The following is a 19,484-nucleotide window of genomic DNA, read 5'->3' as shown; positions in this document are numbered from 1 at the left end:
GCTTCATGGCATCATTTATTTCCCTGATTCTGCTTTGGTTGGATCTAAGCTGTTTGTTCCAGGCTTCCTCCTGATCCTTTCTCTCTATCTGTTTGTCTTCCAGATCACTAATTCTATCGTCTGTCTCAGTTAACATAGCTTTGAGAGAGGTTTAGATTAGATTGGACCTCATTGAGAATATTGTGGACCTCCTCCCTGGTAGCTTTAAGCTCCGCCCTAACATTGTGAACATCCTGTCTGATCGCTTTCAGTTCAGCCCTAATCAATTCTCTTTGGTCATCCCATGGCTTTCTCCAACCTACCTATTGCCTGGATAATTGTTAGCCTGAATTCTCTTTCCAACATATTTTCTATGTTGATAGCCGTTAGCTCTGTTGCAGAAGGTCCATCCTCTGTATTTTTCTTCTGTTGGGCATTCCTCCTCCTAGTCATTTTGGTGGATGACCGCCTGGCCAATTGAGGATTCCGCGTGGCCACGGCGGCAGCCAATCGACACGGAGCGCGGTGCCGCCGCGGTGAGGTCCGGCCCGAATATCCCTCCGCCTTCCTCCCTCCCTCTCTCTCCCTCCCTGCGAGCCGCCGTTCACTTACCGCCTCCTTTCCTTCTTTCTCCCTCCGCCACCCGAGCACCAGCCGCGCTCTGAGCTACCCTCGGGGTCCCTCCCCCGCCGCCAGAGGAGCAGCTGCCGCCGCCGCCAGCAACAAATTAAGAGGGAGGAAGGAAGGAAAAGAGGGAGGAAAGGGAGCCGGGGCGACTACCAGGAGGGAGCCGGTGAATGGGCTTGTGGTGACCCCCGCCCCCCACCCCACCCTCCCTTCCCACCCGACCCCCAACCCCCATCCCCAGTTAGAGCCGCCGCCCGAGAGGCCGGACCGTCGTCTTAGGAGGAGTCCCCGCCACCACCTCCGCCATGGAGCTGATCACCATCCTCGAGAAGACCGTGTCTCCCGGTAGGACGCGGGGGCCGGGGGTCGGGCTGAGGTGACCGGGTGGGGGGAGGGGAAGCCCTGGCCCCTCTGACCCTGTCCCCTTCCCACTTTCCTTCCCCCTAGATCGGCTGGAACTGGAAGCGGCGCAGAAGTTCTTGGAGCGTGCGGCCGTGGAAAACCTGGTGCGTGCCACCCCGCCGTGTCCCATCCCGCCGTCCACCCATCCCCTGCGTGCGGGCCTTCCCGCCCTCCTGGAGGCCCAGGCCTCGGGAACCCACCCCGCCCCATCCCGTCCCCCTCCCCCCCACCCCGGTCCAACCTAACCCCGCCATCGGGAAGCCGGTGGGTGTGTCCCGCCCCGGGCCCCGGCAGCTGGCCAATGGCGCGGCGCGCCGGGGTGACTGCCGCCCAATCGCCGTGCGGCCTGAGGGCGGCGGTGCAGCGGGAGGGAGAAAGAGGGAGGGAAGGGAAGTTAGGTTGCGCGGCGCTGCGTGTTCAGCAAGGGTGGGGGTGGGGGAGCCCGGCCTAGGGGCCATGTGGAAGCTCGGAGCCCAGCTGCCCGCCCTGTTCTGACCCGGGCCGGCTTTTCCTTCCTGTCCCGTGGCCCCTGTGATTCTCTGCACCTACTTCCCAGAGTCTACCCTTTGCTATGCCCCTTGGTACTGAGCTCATGGCCATGCCTGGCACCCGAATACCTCCTATTCCACTCCGGCAATATTCCTCCCGTTCTTTCCTGGGTATTCCTCTTCGGGTTATTTATTTTTTGGTGGGGGTTGGTTGGGGGGTTTTTGTTTTTTGTTTTTACTTCGATGGGTAGAGACTGAAGTTGTACCCATATAACAGGCTGAGGCTCATCCTTGATGGGGCCTGTTCCCAGATGAATTCACAGAGGAAAGTTCCTCGTTTTCATATTTAAGGAGTACAGAAAAAATGAAGAGAAGTCCACTAGACTGGACCTCTGTATAAAATGTGGGCTGGATTGGTTGAAACAGCCCGTGTGCCAGTAACGTTTCCCTTTGATGTCCCTCTTGCGGGGGGATGGGGAGCAGATGGAAGGGTGGAGGATACTTGACATCTTTTAAAGGTAATAGGTAATAAGCCTAAATAACATTGTAACCCAACATGTCCCTTTGTAACCTAGACGAAATATAAGCCAAAAAATGACACTGCTTATTTTATACAAGCTGTCTTAAATGACTTTCTTTTTTATTGCGTTCTTAGGTGCTAGCTTTTACTATTTTTTATTCTTAACTTTCCATAGAAAGGATTTTGTCCTGCTAACATAGACCAATAATACTTCCATTTGGGGTTTATTTCTGTTTCTGCTTCTGCTCATTTACAAGAAGCTTTTTATCCTGTTCCTAACATTTAACTTCTTTGTGGCATTGCTAACATTCCTTAGCGGTACATAATTAATAAAACTTTTAAGATTTGTCTTAAATGATTGCAGGACTTGTTAGAGGTAAGAAACTATCTGCTTTTTGGTTTTTCCTGTTCACTTCCGTTTGGACAGAGCTTTCTGCAGGGAAGAGGAATGTGTCTTAAAATTTTTAAACAGAGGGAGTAGTTTTGGGGACCTGGGCATTATGAAAGGTTGAGAAAGGTTTTCAGAAACGCACTATGCTCAGTGGACAGCTCAAGTTCAAAATGTGTAGGAGCCTTTAGTGTGTTAACTGTTGGCTGTTAAATGTAAAATCTTTTTTCTTGGCAAATTTGTCTTGGCATTTTTATCTCTTCACTTTTCCCCTGTTTCTAAATATTATCAAAATTATAAGTAAGTCTTTTTTCATTGTTCCTCTCTCATTGAACACTTAAAGCTAAAAGAGAAGACTAGCTTCCTAAATCCATGTTTTAGGTTTGTAAGTATTTACTTCTGTTATCCAAGATTACCTGCCTGCATGAGATCAAAAGTCGCCCTGAATATTAATCTTTTTGGACTAAGATATCTTAAATTTAGGGAAACAATTTTACATTCTATCCTGTCTTCACATATTCATTCATTTAACAAGTATTTGTTGAGTGTCAGGCATTGTTAAATAGAAGACTCCTCTGACTACTAGATTGTCAAGCTTTATTTTAGGGTGATCTGATGTGAAGATTTGAGCACTAAGAATGATGTTGATAGGAAAATCTGTACCTCGATAAATGCTGAGGCTGCGTGAGGTGATGGGTGACCGACTTGTGTACCATATAACACATTTATAGGAGTCTTGAAGTAGGTATTTTAGCATTTTATGAGATGTTATGATATATCCTGAAGAATTTCGGTTTCCCCCAGTATCTTGGTGCTCTGTAAGCTGTCCTCAGTTGGTAAAATTCCCAGGAGATACTTTCATTCACAAATGCATCTTCTCTTAATAGCCCACTTTCCTTGTGGAACTGTCCAGAGTGCTGGCAAATCCGGGAAACAGTCAGGTTGCCAGAGTTGCAGCTGGTCTACAAATCAAGAACTCTTTGACATCTAAAGATCCAGATATCAAGGCACAATATCAGCAGAGGTGGCTTGCAATTGATGCTAATGCTCGACGGGAAGTCAAGAATTATGTAAGTAACTTTATCTCCTTTTGGTCATGTCAGCCTCTGGGAATAAGAAACCTCACCGTCCACCCACCCACCCACCCCATCCTTTCCTCCTGGACCCCCTACAAGAAACATCTTGGTCAGTTTTTTGGTCATTTACATGGGATAGAGGTGATGGTGTAATAGGTTTCTGAGACTTAAGCTTCACTTGACGATAAAGGTAGTATTTGATTTAAATTTTCTTTTCTCAGTTTAGCTTGTCTGTACGGTGCTGTCATTTCCCATTAATGAGTGTGTTGGATTTCTTTTCAGAAACTAAAGTAAACAGCAGTTTGGGCACCTTTAACTGGTTGCCAGAATTTGTAGAATCTGGTGAATCGACATGGTATACACATTGGTGGTTCCCAAACTTGAACTCTGAGACTCACTAAGGGAATTTGCTAACAATAATATATTTCCAAGCTCCTTTCAGAGATTCTGTTTTGTTGGAGTGAGGCTCAGGAATTATTTTTTAGATGTTCTTGTCTTCCTATGTGATTTTTTTTTTCGTAGTCATCCAGTCCCTGCTCTTGCCGAACTTGTGCTATAGATCATTTTCACTGTTTGGTGGTTTAGGCATGGCACTATGTGGAGTTCAAAGGGGAACTAAATAATCTCTTGGGCCTTTTAAGCCCAAAGAGTTTGTGAAATAAGAATTTGAAGTTAATGATGCTTTTATCTACTTAGTAAATTATGTAAAACTTCGTTTAGAAGCATCTGGCTTTTAATCAGGATCTTTAAGGAATGGATTGATGAGTTTTGAGGAAAATTGAATGTCCCTTGCTCTGCATCATGGAGGTCTTGTGTCTTTGTTGTTGAGCTAAAATCCGTAATTCTAGCTGCAGCAAAAGATAACTCAGAATATACGGACAGATGTCTTTCCCACCCCCTAGTTAACGAGGTTTTTTAGTGGTTTGTCTTATGTGGATAAGGCACAGAAAATGGTAATTCATGCAATTAGCCCTTGGTATTTGAGGAGAAATCGGTGGGGGAGGGGGTCCTAAGGGTGTACTTGCACATGTCGTCATATTTGCTGTTTCCTGGTTTGAGGTATCAGCGTTAGGTAAATTTGTGCGCCTTAAGGCAGCAATATCTCTTTTAAGTTATATACCCCTTGTCTTTCTAGTCTTGCACGAAGGTACTCATGACTGTGGGAACTAGGTTATGAAAGCCAACTTATTTTGAATCTTTTTTGGAATATGTGGAGCTATTTCTGTCCACATTGGGTCTGCTTATGTAATAACATTTTAATCTTCCCTTCAGTAATTTGATATAATTGAAGTTTATTCCATCAATCACTGGAAATCTTGGTGCTTATAGTGCCCATTCAGTTTCTCATCTTGCAGAATCGTGTAGTAGTAAATGTAATGAGACATGATTGGAACTGTAATTGGCTCTTTCGGGCATTTAACACTTGTTAAAATTTGGTTAAGACTTTGTATATTATATGTGTTGTTGAACCCTTCTGCATGAAAGAAAATTATTTAATCATGGCCCTTTTTCCCTTTCATAGCACCTGTGGTAAAGAATACTTTCTCAGTGTTGATAGTTATTTTTTTGCAGTGTGGGTCTTGGACACAGTTGAGGGTCCCTCCTTTATCCCTCTTCTTTCTGATAATTGGCTGTTATTATTAGGGTTACCACCTAGGTTTTAAAAAAACAAAAAAAATAACCTTTCTTCCCTTAAGAGTTGGTCTCTAAATCACCTCAAGCAGTATTAACTAGGGGTCTTCGAAAAGCCATTTAAAGGAAGAAAGATAAAGGTATGGTGGGAGTCGGTGCTCTCATCTGTACCAAGCTATGGTGTGGTGTAGTGTAAAGGCACTCTGAACTGGAACCCTTCATCACTTGGGTTGGTACCTGTTCAGCCCCTGCTGTTTTCGACCGGTCATCTCATCCCTGCCTCTCCGCTTCATGTCTTTGACATACAGGTTTTCTTTTTTTTTTTTTTTTTTAAGATTTCTTTTTAAATTTATTTGTCAGAGAGAGAGAGGGAGCACAGGCAGACAGAATGGCAGGCAGAGGCAGAGGGAGAAGCAGGCTCCCTGCTGAGCAAGGAGCCCGATGTGGGACTCGATCCCAGGACGCTGGGATCATGACCTGAGCTGAAGGCAGCTGCTCAACCAACTGAGCCACCCAGGCGTCCCGACATACAGGTTTTCTTAAAGTCCATTCTAGTCTTGGTAACCCTAGAGAGCAAAACCTTGATTTAGAATCAATCAGAACAGTTTGTTACTGGGCAGAGCTGTTGGCAGTGGGACGGGCAGGGATGATGATATACTATATGGGGGAAAGATGGGGAGTTCATTATTATTAGCTACAAAGCAGGATACTAAGTGACCTGACCCAGTCAGCAGAGCTGGCCTGAATATCTGGCAGCTACGCTTTGTCCTGTGTTCATGTCAGGAACAGTTAACTGTTTGCCTTTTGAGTGGACGGGTGATTCTTAGTGAGTTCATTGACTGAATTAGCTGATGGTGGTAATGATTAACCTTGGGTCAGTTGTGGCTTCATCCTTTATCTGTACCTGTGCCTTTACGCTTTACATAAATCTTTGTATGATAATCATTTCAAACAAGACCCATTTAATGATAAGCGGATCCCATTTTATTATTTTTTTCTAAAGATTTTATTTATTTATTTGGCAGAGAGAGATCACAAGTAGGCAGAGAGGCAGGCAAAGAGAGAGAGGAGGAAGCAGGCTCCCTGCTGAGCAGAGAGCCCTATGCAGGACTTGATCCCAAGACTCTGAGATCATGACCTGAGCCGAAGGCAGCGGCTTAACCCACTGAGCCACCCAGGCACCCCGCGGATCCCATTTTAGTTGGCATATCTAACTAGTTCTTCCTATCTGTTGATGGTGGAGAGAAGAGTTCTCGGATTCCTGGGCAAACAACAAATCCTTCCAGATTGGAAGTTAAGTAAGGATTCATTCTTAGGTGTTGGTGACATCAGTAACTTTGTATCTGCAAATAGTGATGTCCCCTGACCAAGACAAAAGTCACCCCAGGTGTTAAGTTGTCATTGACCAGAGGAAAGGAAGCTTGTTCCACATCTCATGAGCTGGAAGATCTCTTCCTTGGATCAGACTAAACCACGATCTGTGAATTAGAACCATTTGAATGCCCAGAATTGGGTTCTTTCTGAAGTTTTCACATTTTCTGTCCACAAAACAAGACTATTAGCATCCTAACATTGTACCTCCTGCAGGGAGTCTAGAAGGTGAATTTTGTCATCTCATTTGCCTTCTAACATTGTCTCCCTACTGACTATCACTTTCTTACCTTGCATTGAACATTGACATGAGGTGTCTGGCTTTGGAGAAGTCCTTTTGGAAGTAGGGAACGATTGGTTTCATTTCTAGGCTCTGGAGCAATGTTGATTGTGTTGGTGTTAGTGAGGCTGGTTGTTTGTTTTATTTGACGGCTGACTATACTGTATATGCCTTTTTCTACTTTTGTGTGTTACAGAAAATTCAGACTGATGTAAGAAGCGTGGTAGGCAAAATGTGTTCAAATAGTTTTAGAAATTGATATCTTTCGTTTTGTGTATGTGTGTGCAGGTTTTGCAGACTTTGGGCACAGAAACTTACCGGCCTAGTTCTGCCTCACAATGTGTGGCTGGTATTGCTTGTGCAGAGATCCCAGTGAACCAGTGGCCAGAACTCATTCCTCAGCTGGTGGCCAATGTCACAAACCCAAACAGCACAGAGCACATGAAAGAGTCAACATTGGAAGCTATTGGTTACATTTGCCAAGATATAGTAAGTACAGCCTTCTGTATCCAACTTCACATAGCTCTGATTCCCTCTAATTGTGACATGCGTGGTATTAGGGTTGTTCTTACATGATGGAGAAAGCCAAGCTGCTACAGAATGTTTTGCAAGTAGTACTGCTTTATTTAATCTAGACTTCTGTGTTTGGATAGCTGATTTATCCTCACTTTGCTAATCATGCCCTAAAGTAAAGAGAATTGAGGATCCCAAGCTCAGAGTAGAAATCTGTATGCTTGGAGAGGTGGGGCTTCTAGACTTTTAAAAGAGGATATGCTGGTTGTGGAGCATCCCTGACCCGGATCCCTCAGTGTACCTCAGCATGCTGTGTTACTCTGCATGTACTGTTTCACAGAAACACTTTGCCAGCGCTTGCTGTGGTTGGCTTAGCCACCGAAGGCACAGCAGTTTGTGAAATGTAGCGCTCCTGAGACTGTGGCTGCTGCCGAGGCCACCACCTGGGTGTCTGTTTCCATATACAAACTTGATGAAACAGGAAGTCCGCACTTGACCTGGACTTAGACTGCTTAGGTGTTGTGGCCGGGTAGTTGATACAGATGGCCTGGGAAGAACACCAGACTGCCATGTCCCTTTGTACAGAAGGGGGAAGAAAAAAACGGCATTACTTCATACCCAGAGTCATTATGCTAAGAAATCAGATGAAGTTGATGGATTTAACTTGTTTTAGTTCAATTTTGGACTACTAGGCCCCAGGATATTTTGCAGGTGGTTTGTCCCTAAATGGAAATGTGTGGGAAAAGATCAGAGAAAGTCAGGATACTCACTCGAGTGGATTTCACAGTTAAAAGGACTGCTGATTAGTCATGAGCTCATTATTTTACTCACTGCACTTCTCTGCTTGTTTCAGGACCCAGAGCAACTACAGGATAAATCCAATGAGATTCTGACTGCTATAATCCAGGGGATGAGGAAAGAAGAGCCCAGTAATAATGTGAAGCTGGCGGCGACAAATGCACTCCTGAACTCATTGGAGTTCACCAAAGCAAACTTTGACAAAGAGGTGAGTCTTTTACGACAAAAAGGTGTATGTTCAGAAGGGAAGAAGTAAGAGTTAAATGAAAGGTGTTTATGTGGTCTAGAAAGTACCATCTTGTTTAGGTGCACTCATTTCCATTCTAGTGAAGATTTGTGTTGTGTGAGAAATGGCCACGGAGTAGGTTTTTGCTTTTGGGAAAAATGTGATCTGAATTGTTTCTAAGCTTAGGTTTCTCCTTTTACAGATCAAAGTGTGTGTATGCTCTGGGATTTTAAAAAAAAGTGTTTTGTTTTTTTTTTAAAGGCACCCAGGTCGCTCAGGCAATTGAGCCTCTGACTCTTGTTTTCGGCTTAGGTCATGAACTCAGGGTCCTGAGATTGAACCCCATGCCTGGCTCTGCACTCAGCACAGAGTCTACTTGAGATTCTCTCTCTCTTAGATAAATAAATAAAATCTTAAAAAACACGGGAGGTTATAGCGTTCACTATTTAAAAAAAAACAAAAAACAAAAAAACCTGGCAGCTGTCTGGCTTAGTTGGTGGCGCATCTAACTCTTGATCTCGGGGTCTTGAAGTTGAGCCCCTTGTTGGGTATAGAGTTTAATTTAAAAAAAAAAAAAAAAATCTTCAGAGAGAACGAGCGAGTGTGCACCAGCAGGGGGAGTGGAGGCAGAGGGAGAAGCATGCTCCTCCTGTGCAGGGAACTGACATGGGACTTGATCCCGGGACCCTGGGATCATGACCTGAGCTGAAGGTAGATGCTTAACCAGCTGAGCCACTCAGGCACCCCTAAAAAAATTACGTGAGTTGGTCTATTTCATAACTCCTTGGAAGGTACTTTTGAGAAAATTAATACATAAACAAAGTTTATTTTGCCTGAAAGTATTTCTCCCATTACTCAAGTTGTGTAAAAAATATACAGTAACATAAAGTTTATCATTTTAAGGGGCACCTGGGTGGCTCAGCGGGTTAAGGCCTCTGCCTTCAGCTCAGGTCATGATCCCAGGGTCCTGGGATCGAGCCCCACATCGGGCTCTCTGCTCAGCGGGGAGCCTGCTTCCTCCTCTCTCTGCCTGCCTCTCTGACTACTTGTGATTTCTGTCTGTCAAATGAATAAATAAAATCTTTAAAAAAAAAAAGTTTATCATTTTAAGCATTTTTAAGTGTACAGTTCAATAGTGTTAAGTATATTCCTATTGTTTTACAACCAGTTGCCAGAACTTTCTCATTTTGCAAAACTGAAACTCTGCATTGAACAACTCCCCATTCTCCCCTTGCCAGGCCCTAGCAACCACTTTTTTACTTTCTGTTTCGATGAATTTGATTGCACCAGATACTTTATTTAAGTGGAATCAGTCATACAGTATTTGAATTTGTCTTTTATGACTGCCTTATTTCGCTTAGCATAATGTCTTGGGTTCATACACTTTGTAGCCTGTTTCAGAATTTCCTTTTTCAGGCTGAATACTGTTCTGTTATATGTATATACCATAGATAACATTTTGTTTATTCATTCATCTGTCAGTGGACATTTGGGTTGCTTCTGTTCATCTGACTATTGTGAATAATGCAGCTATGAACACAGGTATACAAATAGGTCTTTGAGGCCCTGCTTTCAGTTCTTTTAGATCTATGCTGAGAATCAATAATTACATGGTCTGCAAGTATATTTGTTTGTTGACACTTGAGCTGTGCCTTTTGCCATTTCTTGGTCCTATTGTGGACAAAGTAGGGAGGTCCAAGAAGCCAAAGCAAATTGCAGTTCTAATTGCAATTTTTCTAGACAGACTCCCTCCTTTAAGATTTCAGAAGACTTGGAATAGTAGCAAATTATTTCATTGCTCTCTTCTCTTGTATCTTACTATATTTGATGGGGGTTTGCCACCTCCCAGAAAACAAATTTTATGTTGAAGTAAAGCAGATGTTTTGAATTCTCTTAAATTTTAAATACAAAAAAAATGGGTTTTCCTAGTGTAGGGTTTTGGGGTTTTTTTAACCATTTTTACTTAAACCCTGTGACCTACATTTTCCTATTTACTTCCTCCTTGGAGTCTTGTTTGTGAAGGTCATTTTGGGGATTAAAAGATTAGGGACCTCTTTCGAGGGCGGGTCATGTAGTAGACACGGGAGGCAGACTCTTGATAGCCTTCCTGATGCCATTGCTGTGTCAGGGAAAAGCTGCTTGATTGGTTCAGGGATATGGGGTCCCTGAGGGGGGTACAGGGTTTTCTCCGAAGAGCTAATCTAGCAGTCTCCATATATGCAGTTGGTACTCTACTTACTCTCTTGATCTTTGTTCTTCTCGCAGTCCGAGAGGCACTTCATCATGCAGGTGGTCTGCGAAGCCACGCAGTGTCCAGATACAAGGGTGAGTGGAAGCTCCGGTGAAAAACCTAGCTTTGTCTTTCCTGGGAAACGCCATCTCTAGATAGTGGTTTGTAATGTTGAGAATCAGGTGCTTCAGAAGTAAGGTTTGGCTAATGCTATTCTTAATAAAAGAGGGAAAAACAGTTCTTGGAAAGTTAACATAATGGAAGTTGCCATCCTCTTAAAAGGTTTAAGGAAGAAATGCTTTTTGATCACCATTGCTACTTAATTGCTGTAAGTTACACAAGTGATTGATTTTCATTGTAGCCATTCAAACAGCTTTGCTGTTGCTGTAACCTAAACCTTGACCCTTGAAACAGGTGGGAGTAACATCTAGTCTGAGTGGCATTCCTGAGCTTAGTCCTCTGTAGGTTCCTCAGGCACCTTTAAAGTAGGGGGGGGAAAAAGAGGAAAAAGAAATAATAACAATGGTGGAAAAAAGGGAAGAGAAGAGATTGATTTTGGGGGAAATGTTGACATTATCCAGATAACATTACTCAGTTGACCCTTTACATTACTAACCCATTTATGTGACTTACCTTTTTCAAACTACGTTGTTAAACTAAATAGCAAACTAATCTTTTCTTTGTGAAAGGTACGAGTGGCTGCCTTACAGAATCTGGTAAAGATAATGTCCTTGTATTATCAGTACATGGAGACGTATATGGGTCCCGCTCTTTTTGCTGTAAGTATTTCTGTTTTATGTATGTGAGCATGTAACTGGTTGTAAAACTCCTCATTCTTGCTGTTTTGTCATTTCTGTAATTTTTTTCCTTAATATTATGAAACCAAGGAAATTCCTTGAGTCGGAGTGTTATGTTTAAGCCGTTAGTAATGTGCCAGAAAGACTTGTACTGTCTTTGTGCTGGGAAAGAGTGTATTTTGAAAGTCTTTTTCCTGTTTCTACCCTTCATTTCAGACCCAGCTTTCATAAATCTACATTTTTGACACTTGAATGTTTGCAGTTGGAAGTTGGGGGGGTCTAACTTGAACCAGCACTTACTTGGGGTCTGGGATGTCTTTTTTCTTCCCTCCCTCTTAAGATCACAATTGAAGCAATGAAAAGTGACATTGATGAGGTGGCCCTACAAGGGATAGAATTCTGGTCCAATGTGTGTGATGAAGAAATGGACTTGGCCATTGAGGCTTCCGAGGTGAGCCTGGGAGAGAGTCGGAGCAGGGAGAGTTGTTTCTCTGACATAGTTCCTTTGTGGGCATTAGTCTCCTCTGGGAAAGCTTCATTCTGACTGGGCTTAGAGGGCATCTCCATTTGTAGAGATTTTGCTTTCTCTGTTAGCCAGAGCCCCTCAGGAGGGAGACAGACCTGTAATGAGGCATTTCATGCTTTACCGATCAGCCAGACGTGATCTGTTATAAATGTTGATATTAGTACAGTGAACACAAGGGGGCAGCAGGCAGTCAAGTTTAACAAGGTGACGTGCAGTGCTGAATTACTTCTTTTGGAAGTCCTAACAAAAACATGGGATGCATAATTGATAGCTTACTAACTTTGGTGAAGAAATTCCATAGAGACAAGGGGGCTAGTTCTGCACTTTGCAATCTTTGAACTCAAGCAATCTCTGAACTCAACTTTTTTTTGTTTAACTTCTCATTGAACTACGTATAATTAGTGGCACACCAGCAGACACCTCCTCTTGTTTCCAGCCTTGTCTTGCACACTTTAAGAAACACAGATTTATTTTTGACATCATTACGTAAACTTAGTACATCTCTTGATCCGAAGGTTAGTTAGATGACAGCTTGTTAATATGAATTGGGCTTGTGAAAAAGAAAGGTAGTTCTTAAGGTTGCCTTGGCCCTTTAAGGTGGATTATATGTATGGCCTCAAAGAATCCCATTGAAGTAGACCAAAGAAACGAGGACCTCCAAAAGATCACAGAGGATGTTACCTTTGCTCTGTGTATTTCTGTACAAACCCCTGGGCAGCTCGCATTGTAGGCCTCTAGTAGGAGCCTGTTTGCTGCCGTCCAGAATTTGCTTTTATGTTTCTCCTCAGGCAGCAGAACAAGGACGACCCCCTGAGCACACCAGCAAGTTTTATGCCAAGGGAGCACTACAGTACCTGGTTCCAATCCTCACACAGACACTCACGAAACAGGTGAGTTAACCTTGCAGATCGAACCGGTTAAGCTGTGAGACATTCTCGAGGGTTGGTTTGCTCTGGAACAGTTTCTGTGAAAAGACTTGGCAACTCTTTAGCTGGTTGATGCTCTGTTATAGGTGACTGGGAACGGCTGAACTCAATCTCTAAAATCCTCTAGGCTCTGAGTTGTTGTGAAGGAGAGCTGGGTCTGAACATTTCGGCCTCGATCGGACACAGGCTATACACACGGATTCCCGAGTGCTATACCTTGTCCAAAGTAATGCAAGACACACGCAGTATTAAAGTTGCAGTAAAGAAAGGTTGACAAGAGAGATGGACTAGTTTCAGGCCACTCAAATATCTTCTAACGTTTGAGTTATTTTCAGGAGTTCACAGTATGTACATACATTTAAAGTGCTGATGAAGGGCGCTTGGGTGGCTCAGTGGGTTGGACATCTGCCTTTCGTTCAGGTCATGATCCCAAGGTCCTGGGATCAAGCCCCACATCTGGCTCCCTGCTCGGTGGGGAACCTGCTTCTCCCTCTCTCTCTGCCTGCCACTCGCTTTGCTTGTGCTCTCTTTCTCTATCTCTTTGTCAAATAAAATACAAAATCTTTTTTTTTTTTTTTTAAAGATTTTATTTATTTATTTGACAGAAATCACAAGTAGACGGAGAGGCAGGCAGAGAGAGAGAGAGAGAGAGGGAAGCAGGCTCCCCGCCAAGCAGAGAGCCCGATGCGGGACTCGATCCCAGGACCCTGAGATCATGACCTGAGCCGAAGGCAGCGGCTTAACCCACTGAGCCACCCAGGCGCCCCTAAAATACAAAATCTTAAATGAAGTAAAATGCTGATGAGGTTGGATAAGAATTATTCTGGGGGCGCCTGGGTGGCTCAGTCTGTTAAGTGTCCCTACTCTTGATTTTGGCTCAGATCATGATCTCAGGGTGGTGAGATTATTAAGCCCCACGTTGGGCTCCTTGTTTGGTGTAGAGCCAGCTTGAGATTCTCCCTTTCCCTCTCCTTCTGCAGCCCCCTGCTTGCACTCTGTTTCTCTCTCTCTCTCTCAAAAAAAAAAAAAATTGATCATTCATGATCATTAACATCAGTAACATTCAGGACAAAATAAAAGCAACAAGACTTCACAAAGATATGGGCCTAATAAGTAAATAAAGAAGTTATTTCATAAGAAGTATATCTTGGTTGTCATTGTCCCCTTTTGACTTTAGGCATCATGGCTTTTTTTGGTATGGTGTTTGGAAAGATTCTTTCTGTCCCTCCTCTTTGCTGCATGTGGAGCGTTCCCAGAGAGCCGGTGGTGCTCTGAGGGAACACTGCTGTGATTTGGAGCGCTGGAGAGTTTCCCTGTACCCGGGAATGTTATTTGTGTTTAGGAAAGTACATGACTCTTTTAGTATAACAGTCGTAAAAGATAACTAGAGATGTATTTGGTCTGAAATGGACTGGGTGTTCTCTCAAATTTTTGTCTCTTTGTCCAGTCTAACAGTTACTTCTGTGTCTTTTGGCCTTAGTATTTTTCTAGCTTTTGTATATTTTTGTTATGCTTCTCACATTTGGGAACAAGTCATTCTTTGGGTATGTAATATTCTGAAGCTGCAGAAGGCAGCCTACCTTAAATTACTGTGTGGTAGGAATAGTCACAGTAAGGAAGAAAAACCTTGAATTCCACTTTCAGGGGAGATCTGTCTGCATGGAATCTTTTTTTTGTTTAACTTCTCATTGAACTACGTATAATTAGTGGCATACCAGAAGACACCTCATGCCTTCTTCCTAGTCATTCATTGTCTCTCTCTGAGTGCTAGAGGTTAATTTTGATTGAGTTTGGACTTCATATAACTAGAATCCTACAGCATATCCTCTTGTTCTGCCTTTTGCTCTCTATCTGTTCGAGTTCCATCCCCGTGGTTGTGTGTAGTGGAGGCTGGCCCATCCCACTGTATAGTACCCGGTAGGACTTCGCTCTGTCTGCATCTCATTTAACAGAGGTTACGTGTGATGATTCTTTGTGGAAGAAATGAAAATATAAAGGTTTTAGATTTTACTTACATCCCCCAAACTTAAATTCCAGTGACATTTGGGAGTAGTCTGAAGACCTTTTGAGTTAGTAATTCTAGGTTTTTTTAGTTAAAGTGTTCCTTGAACAAAATGATGACCATTACTATACCCTCGTCAGGATGAGAATGATGACGACGATGACTGGAACCCCTGCAAAGCGGCAGGCGTGTGCCTCATGCTCCTGGCCACGTGCTGTGAAGATGACATCGTCCCACACGTCCTCCCCTTCATCAAAGAACACATCAAGAACCCTGACTGGCGGTACCGGGACGCGGCAGTGATGGCGTTTGGCTGCATCTTGGAGGGACCGGAGCCTAATCAACTCAAACCACTTGTCATCCAGGTGAGCTGAGGGAGTTTGGGAGTGGTAAGGGGGATATTCATTGTTTGAACTTTTTCCTTGAAAGTGTGCCCATATTTTCAAAACAAAACTGCATAGTCATCCAAACAGGTTATTCTGGATTGCTATTTGCTGTCAGTGAAGGAAGGAGAAACTGTATTTCTTGACTTTTTTTTTTTTTTTTCCTTAAACAAAAGTCATGATTTGAAAAAAATGCAGAAAAGGCCCAAAAGAAAAAGTCATCTTTAATCCCACTGCCCAGGGATAAACATTGTTAATTCTTAGTGTTTACCTGTGTGACATTCTTCTGTATGCACGTATGTTTGTGCAACAGGATGGAGTTCTTACTGGGCAGTAGCCTTAGAACTTGTCTTTTCACTTACTGCTATATCATAAACCTTCCCTGTGATGCACTTAGTGGTGTGGTGATTCCATCCTTAGGACAAAATGGTATCTATTGTAATGAAAAGTTTTGTGGAAATACTTTGTTTTACTGTTATAAGTGATAGAAGAGTCCATTGTAATTGAGTTTCATGCGTATGGAACTGAGCCTTTTGGAATGTAGGCAGATGCCATCACGGCTCCTCTAGGCGCATCACCTGAGTGAGTCCGTAAAAGGCTGGTGGAAGGATCCGTACTAGGCTCTGCACTGAGATTTGGTGAAGAGAGGACTATTTTATCTTTCACTTTAATTTTATTATACTCTTGGACATGTGACAGATGTATCTTAAAATGACAAATTATCTTGATGCTTCAGGTTAAAACCCAGTCATCGGGGGCACCTGGCTGGCTCATTTGGGAGAGTGTGCAACTCTTGGTCTAGGGATCAAGAGTTCGAGCCCCATGTTGGGTGTAGAGATTATTTGCATAAAACTTGAAAGAAATCCCAACCATCAGTATTTTCTCTTCAGCCAACATGAATTTTAATTTTTGCTTGGCTCTGCTAACAACTGCTGTTATTTGCAGGCTATGCCCACGCTAATAGAATTAATGAAAGACCCCAGTGTAGTTGTTCGAGATACAACTGCATGGACTGTGGGCCGGATTTGTGAACTGCTCCCTGAAGCTGCCATCAATGATGTCTACTTGACTCCCCTGCTGCAGTGTCTGATTGAGGGCCTCAGTGCTGAACCCAGAGTGGCTTCGAATGTGTGCTGGGTAAGGGTTTTTCTTCCGACTGAGATAAGCAGCGGGGCTGAGCCATTCTCGAGGAGGTAGGAGGTGTGGGAGAGAAATGGGTCTACCTCACTGGAAGGCCTTTTCTGAATAGCATCTCCTTCCTAATTTCTTCAGTTAAAATGTGGGGGATGCCAATTGCATGAGCCAGTGGGAGCTGTTGACTCATGGTGACTAGTTCCCAAACCGTTTAGAATAGTCATGCTAACCCAGTGGGAAAACTATCTGGACCTGGTTTTCTTTTTCTCAGTTGCTTGGGGACAAGAAATTTTGGTTAAGGTAGAGAGCTGCTGGCTACAAAAAGTATCATTACTGAGAAGGGGCAAAAAGGAAGGAAGGTAGGCGGCCCAAGTGCTGAGCCAGTACAGGCAGAAGGTAGTTCATTAGAGCCCTTTGGGGGTGGGGGGTGGAGATCAGATAGGAAGGAGTGGGGCTTTTGCTCTTCTGTAAGTGGAGAAAGAAGTAGTGGTGGGTGTTTGTGGTAGATGAAAGTACTCTGCTGCTGCTGAGAGAATTTGGGGTGGGACAAACAGTATAAATAAATAAATTTGGAATTTTAAGGGTGTCTGTAAGGAGATTGTCTTGACGACCTTGACAGAAAAAGTTAAGGATTCACTAGCATTGATTTATTCTTAGATCATTTTAGAAAGGAATACTGCCCATGGTATGTTAAGGAAAAATGAGGTTATCTTGGGGTAGGGTTCTTTATAGCACTAATATTAAAACTCTGTCTGATCTTAAGGCTTTCTCCAGTCTGGCTGAAGCTGCTTATGAAGCTGCAGATGTGGCTGATGATCAGGAAGAACCAGCTACCTATTGCTTATCTTCTTCCTTTGAACTCATAGTTCAGAAGCTCCTGGAGACCACAGACAGGTGACTACACAGAACCGGGTGGTGTCTTTGCATCCAACTCCTTTCCCTGGATGAGGGGCATCTAGCCTAATCATAGGAACATAGTAACAGGAAGCATTGAAAAAAATCATATAGTAGATGATTTGTTTAGGTAAGAGAAAGGGGCACCTGGCGGCTCAGTCGTTAAAGCATACGGCTTTTGATTTTGGGGTTGTGAGTTCAAGCCCCACTTTGGGCTTAAAGATTACTTTTACATAAAAAGAGAAGAAAATGTTGACTCTGTCTACCTTAGAATGTTCAGGTTACAAGTAAAGTCAGAAAATAGTCTCCTATAAAGAGGAATTGATCTGGGGCACCTGGGTGGCTCAGTTGAGTGGTTGAGTGTCCCAACTCTTGATTTCGGCTTAGGTCATGATCTCAGGATTGTGGGATTAAACCCTGCATCTGACTGCGGGCTGAGTGTGGAGTCTGCTCAGTTTTCCCTCACCCTCTCCCCATCCCCCATTTTCCCTCCCCCTCTCTCCCTCTTCTTGAGATTTTATTCATCCTTGAGAGAGAGAGGAGCGGGAAGAGTAGGCTCCCTACTGAGCAGGGAGCCCAATTCAGGGCTCCATCCCAGGACCCCAGGATCACGACCTGAGCAGAAAGCAGATGCTCAACCTGAGGGAGGCACCGAGACACCCTTCTCTCTCTTTAAAAAAAAAAAAGGAATTGATCTAGAGAGGTCCCTTCATTTTGTAGTATCTACAGTTAACGGGAATTTGTAATTTCTGTATAAGGCAAATAGCTCTCATCATGGATTTAGTTGCCATGCCAGATCATTAATTACTATTTCTGATAATAGATGAAGAACTTGGCATAAAATAAGTTGTTATAAATGAGTTTTTGAAAATTTTTTTAAAGATTTTATTTATTTATTTGACAGAGATCCGAAGTAGGCAGAGAAGCAGGCAGAGGGAGAGGAGGAAGCAGGCTCGATCCCAGGACCCTGGGATCATGACCTGAGCCGAAGGCAGAGGCTTTAACCCACTGAGCCACCCAGGCGCCCCGACTTTTTGAAATTTTTAAGTAATCTCTACCACCAATGTGAAACTCAAACTCATCCCCAAGATCAAGAGTCACATGTTCCACTGACTGAGTTAGCCAGGGACCCCTGAAATGTAGTTTCAATGGGATATAAGTTGGGACAACCTTTAATTATTTTGGTTTTATGTGAGCTATACCGAAAGCCATGCTTAAAAGACACCATGAGGAAGGAGGCAGGGTGTAAACTCTGCCATGCTAAACTAATTCCATCTCTGCTGTAACCAAAATTATGTACAATACCATCTCTTGCAGACAAATGAAGAAAGCTGAGCTATCTTTCTCTTATTTAGGTGACCTTGTCGGTTGGGTTCTTCAGCATTTTAAACTAGTTTTTTTCCTATAACTTAGCCCATTTCCATAGACACCATTCTGAAGTGTAACCAGGTCTGGAAACCCCTAGTGAACATAGCCATTGGCTCAACAGTTAGAAATTTGGTTCCTGGTTGTATTGTGTTGCCAAACTCAAAGCACATTCACAATCATAGCGGTTTCTGGATTCCTTATTTTTCGTGAGACAAGGTCTATGTTATTACAGCTCTCTTCTTTCTCGGGTAAGACTTTCGGATTGTTGTGTGTTCCTTACAGACCTGATGGACACCAGAACAACCTGAGGAGTTCTGCGTATGAATCTCTGATGGAAATTGTGAAAAATAGTGCCAAGGATTGTTATCCCGCAGTTCAGAAAACTACTCTGGTTATCATGGAACGACTGCAGCAGGTGCTCCAGATGGAGGTGAGTCTGGGCCAGGCTGGCGCCGTGGGGCAGGGCGGGGCCACGTCCTCTCTAGGTGGTTTTTGTTCATGTTTACTTGAAAGTGTGTTTTTCTCAGAAAGGTAGAATGCTTATACAAAAACTGTTGCCACTTAAAATCTGCATTGCTCATCCAAGTTTACTTATAAGTGTATCACAGTGTGTACTTAATGTAAGTTTTTTGTTGATTTCCTGCATTAGCATCAACAAAGGTTGTTTAATGGTCCTGGCAAACCCAGCAAAAACAGAAGCATGGGGAGAGAGCAGAGCTCTTTTAGAAGCTGTTTATTCAGAGTTTGATGATGTTCTTTTCCTTGCAGTCACATATCCAGAGCACATCCGATAGGATCCAGTTCAATGACCTTCAGTCTTTGCTCTGTGCAACTCTTCAGGTATGAGGATGGCGCTTTATCACCCATTCTGATGCTGATCAGAAATTCTTCTCAAAAGGCCTTCATCGGTGGTTGATTGGGAGA

At 43.5% G+C, this 19,484-nt stretch overlaps 1 protein-coding gene across 2 annotated transcripts in view; it reads left to right on the top strand.

Moving 5' to 3' along the window:
- The first annotated feature begins 555 nt into the window (after window positions 1-555).
- Window positions 556-19,484, top strand: part of KPNB1 (karyopherin subunit beta 1) — a 28,396-nt gene continuing 9,467 nt past the window's right edge. For both annotated transcript variants that reach the window (XM_044248820.1, XM_044248819.1), the window contains exons 1-14: window positions 556-951; window positions 1,054-1,112; window positions 3,292-3,474; window positions 7,052-7,252; window positions 8,130-8,282; window positions 10,566-10,625; window positions 11,220-11,309; window positions 11,668-11,778; window positions 12,642-12,743; window positions 14,922-15,146; window positions 16,110-16,301; window positions 17,062-17,192; window positions 18,843-18,990; window positions 19,329-19,400. In XM_044248820.1, coding sequence (XP_044104755.1) covers window positions 912-951; window positions 1,054-1,112; window positions 3,292-3,474; window positions 7,052-7,252; window positions 8,130-8,282; window positions 10,566-10,625; window positions 11,220-11,309; window positions 11,668-11,778; window positions 12,642-12,743; window positions 14,922-15,146; window positions 16,110-16,301; window positions 17,062-17,192; window positions 18,843-18,990; window positions 19,329-19,400 — 1,767 coding nt within the window. In that variant the 5' untranslated portion in view covers window positions 556-911. The remainder of the gene's footprint in view (window positions 952-1,053; window positions 1,113-3,291; window positions 3,475-7,051; window positions 7,253-8,129; window positions 8,283-10,565; window positions 10,626-11,219; window positions 11,310-11,667; window positions 11,779-12,641; window positions 12,744-14,921; window positions 15,147-16,109; window positions 16,302-17,061; window positions 17,193-18,842; window positions 18,991-19,328; window positions 19,401-19,484) is intronic.

Source organism: Neovison vison, chromosome 5, assembly GCF_020171115.1.
Source record: "Neovison vison isolate M4711 chromosome 5, ASM_NN_V1, whole genome shotgun sequence".
Lineage (NCBI taxonomy): Eukaryota > Metazoa > Chordata > Mammalia > Carnivora > Mustelidae > Neogale > Neogale vison.
Note: the sequence above shows the minus strand (reverse complement) of the source record. Positions and strands in the feature narration are given on the sequence as shown.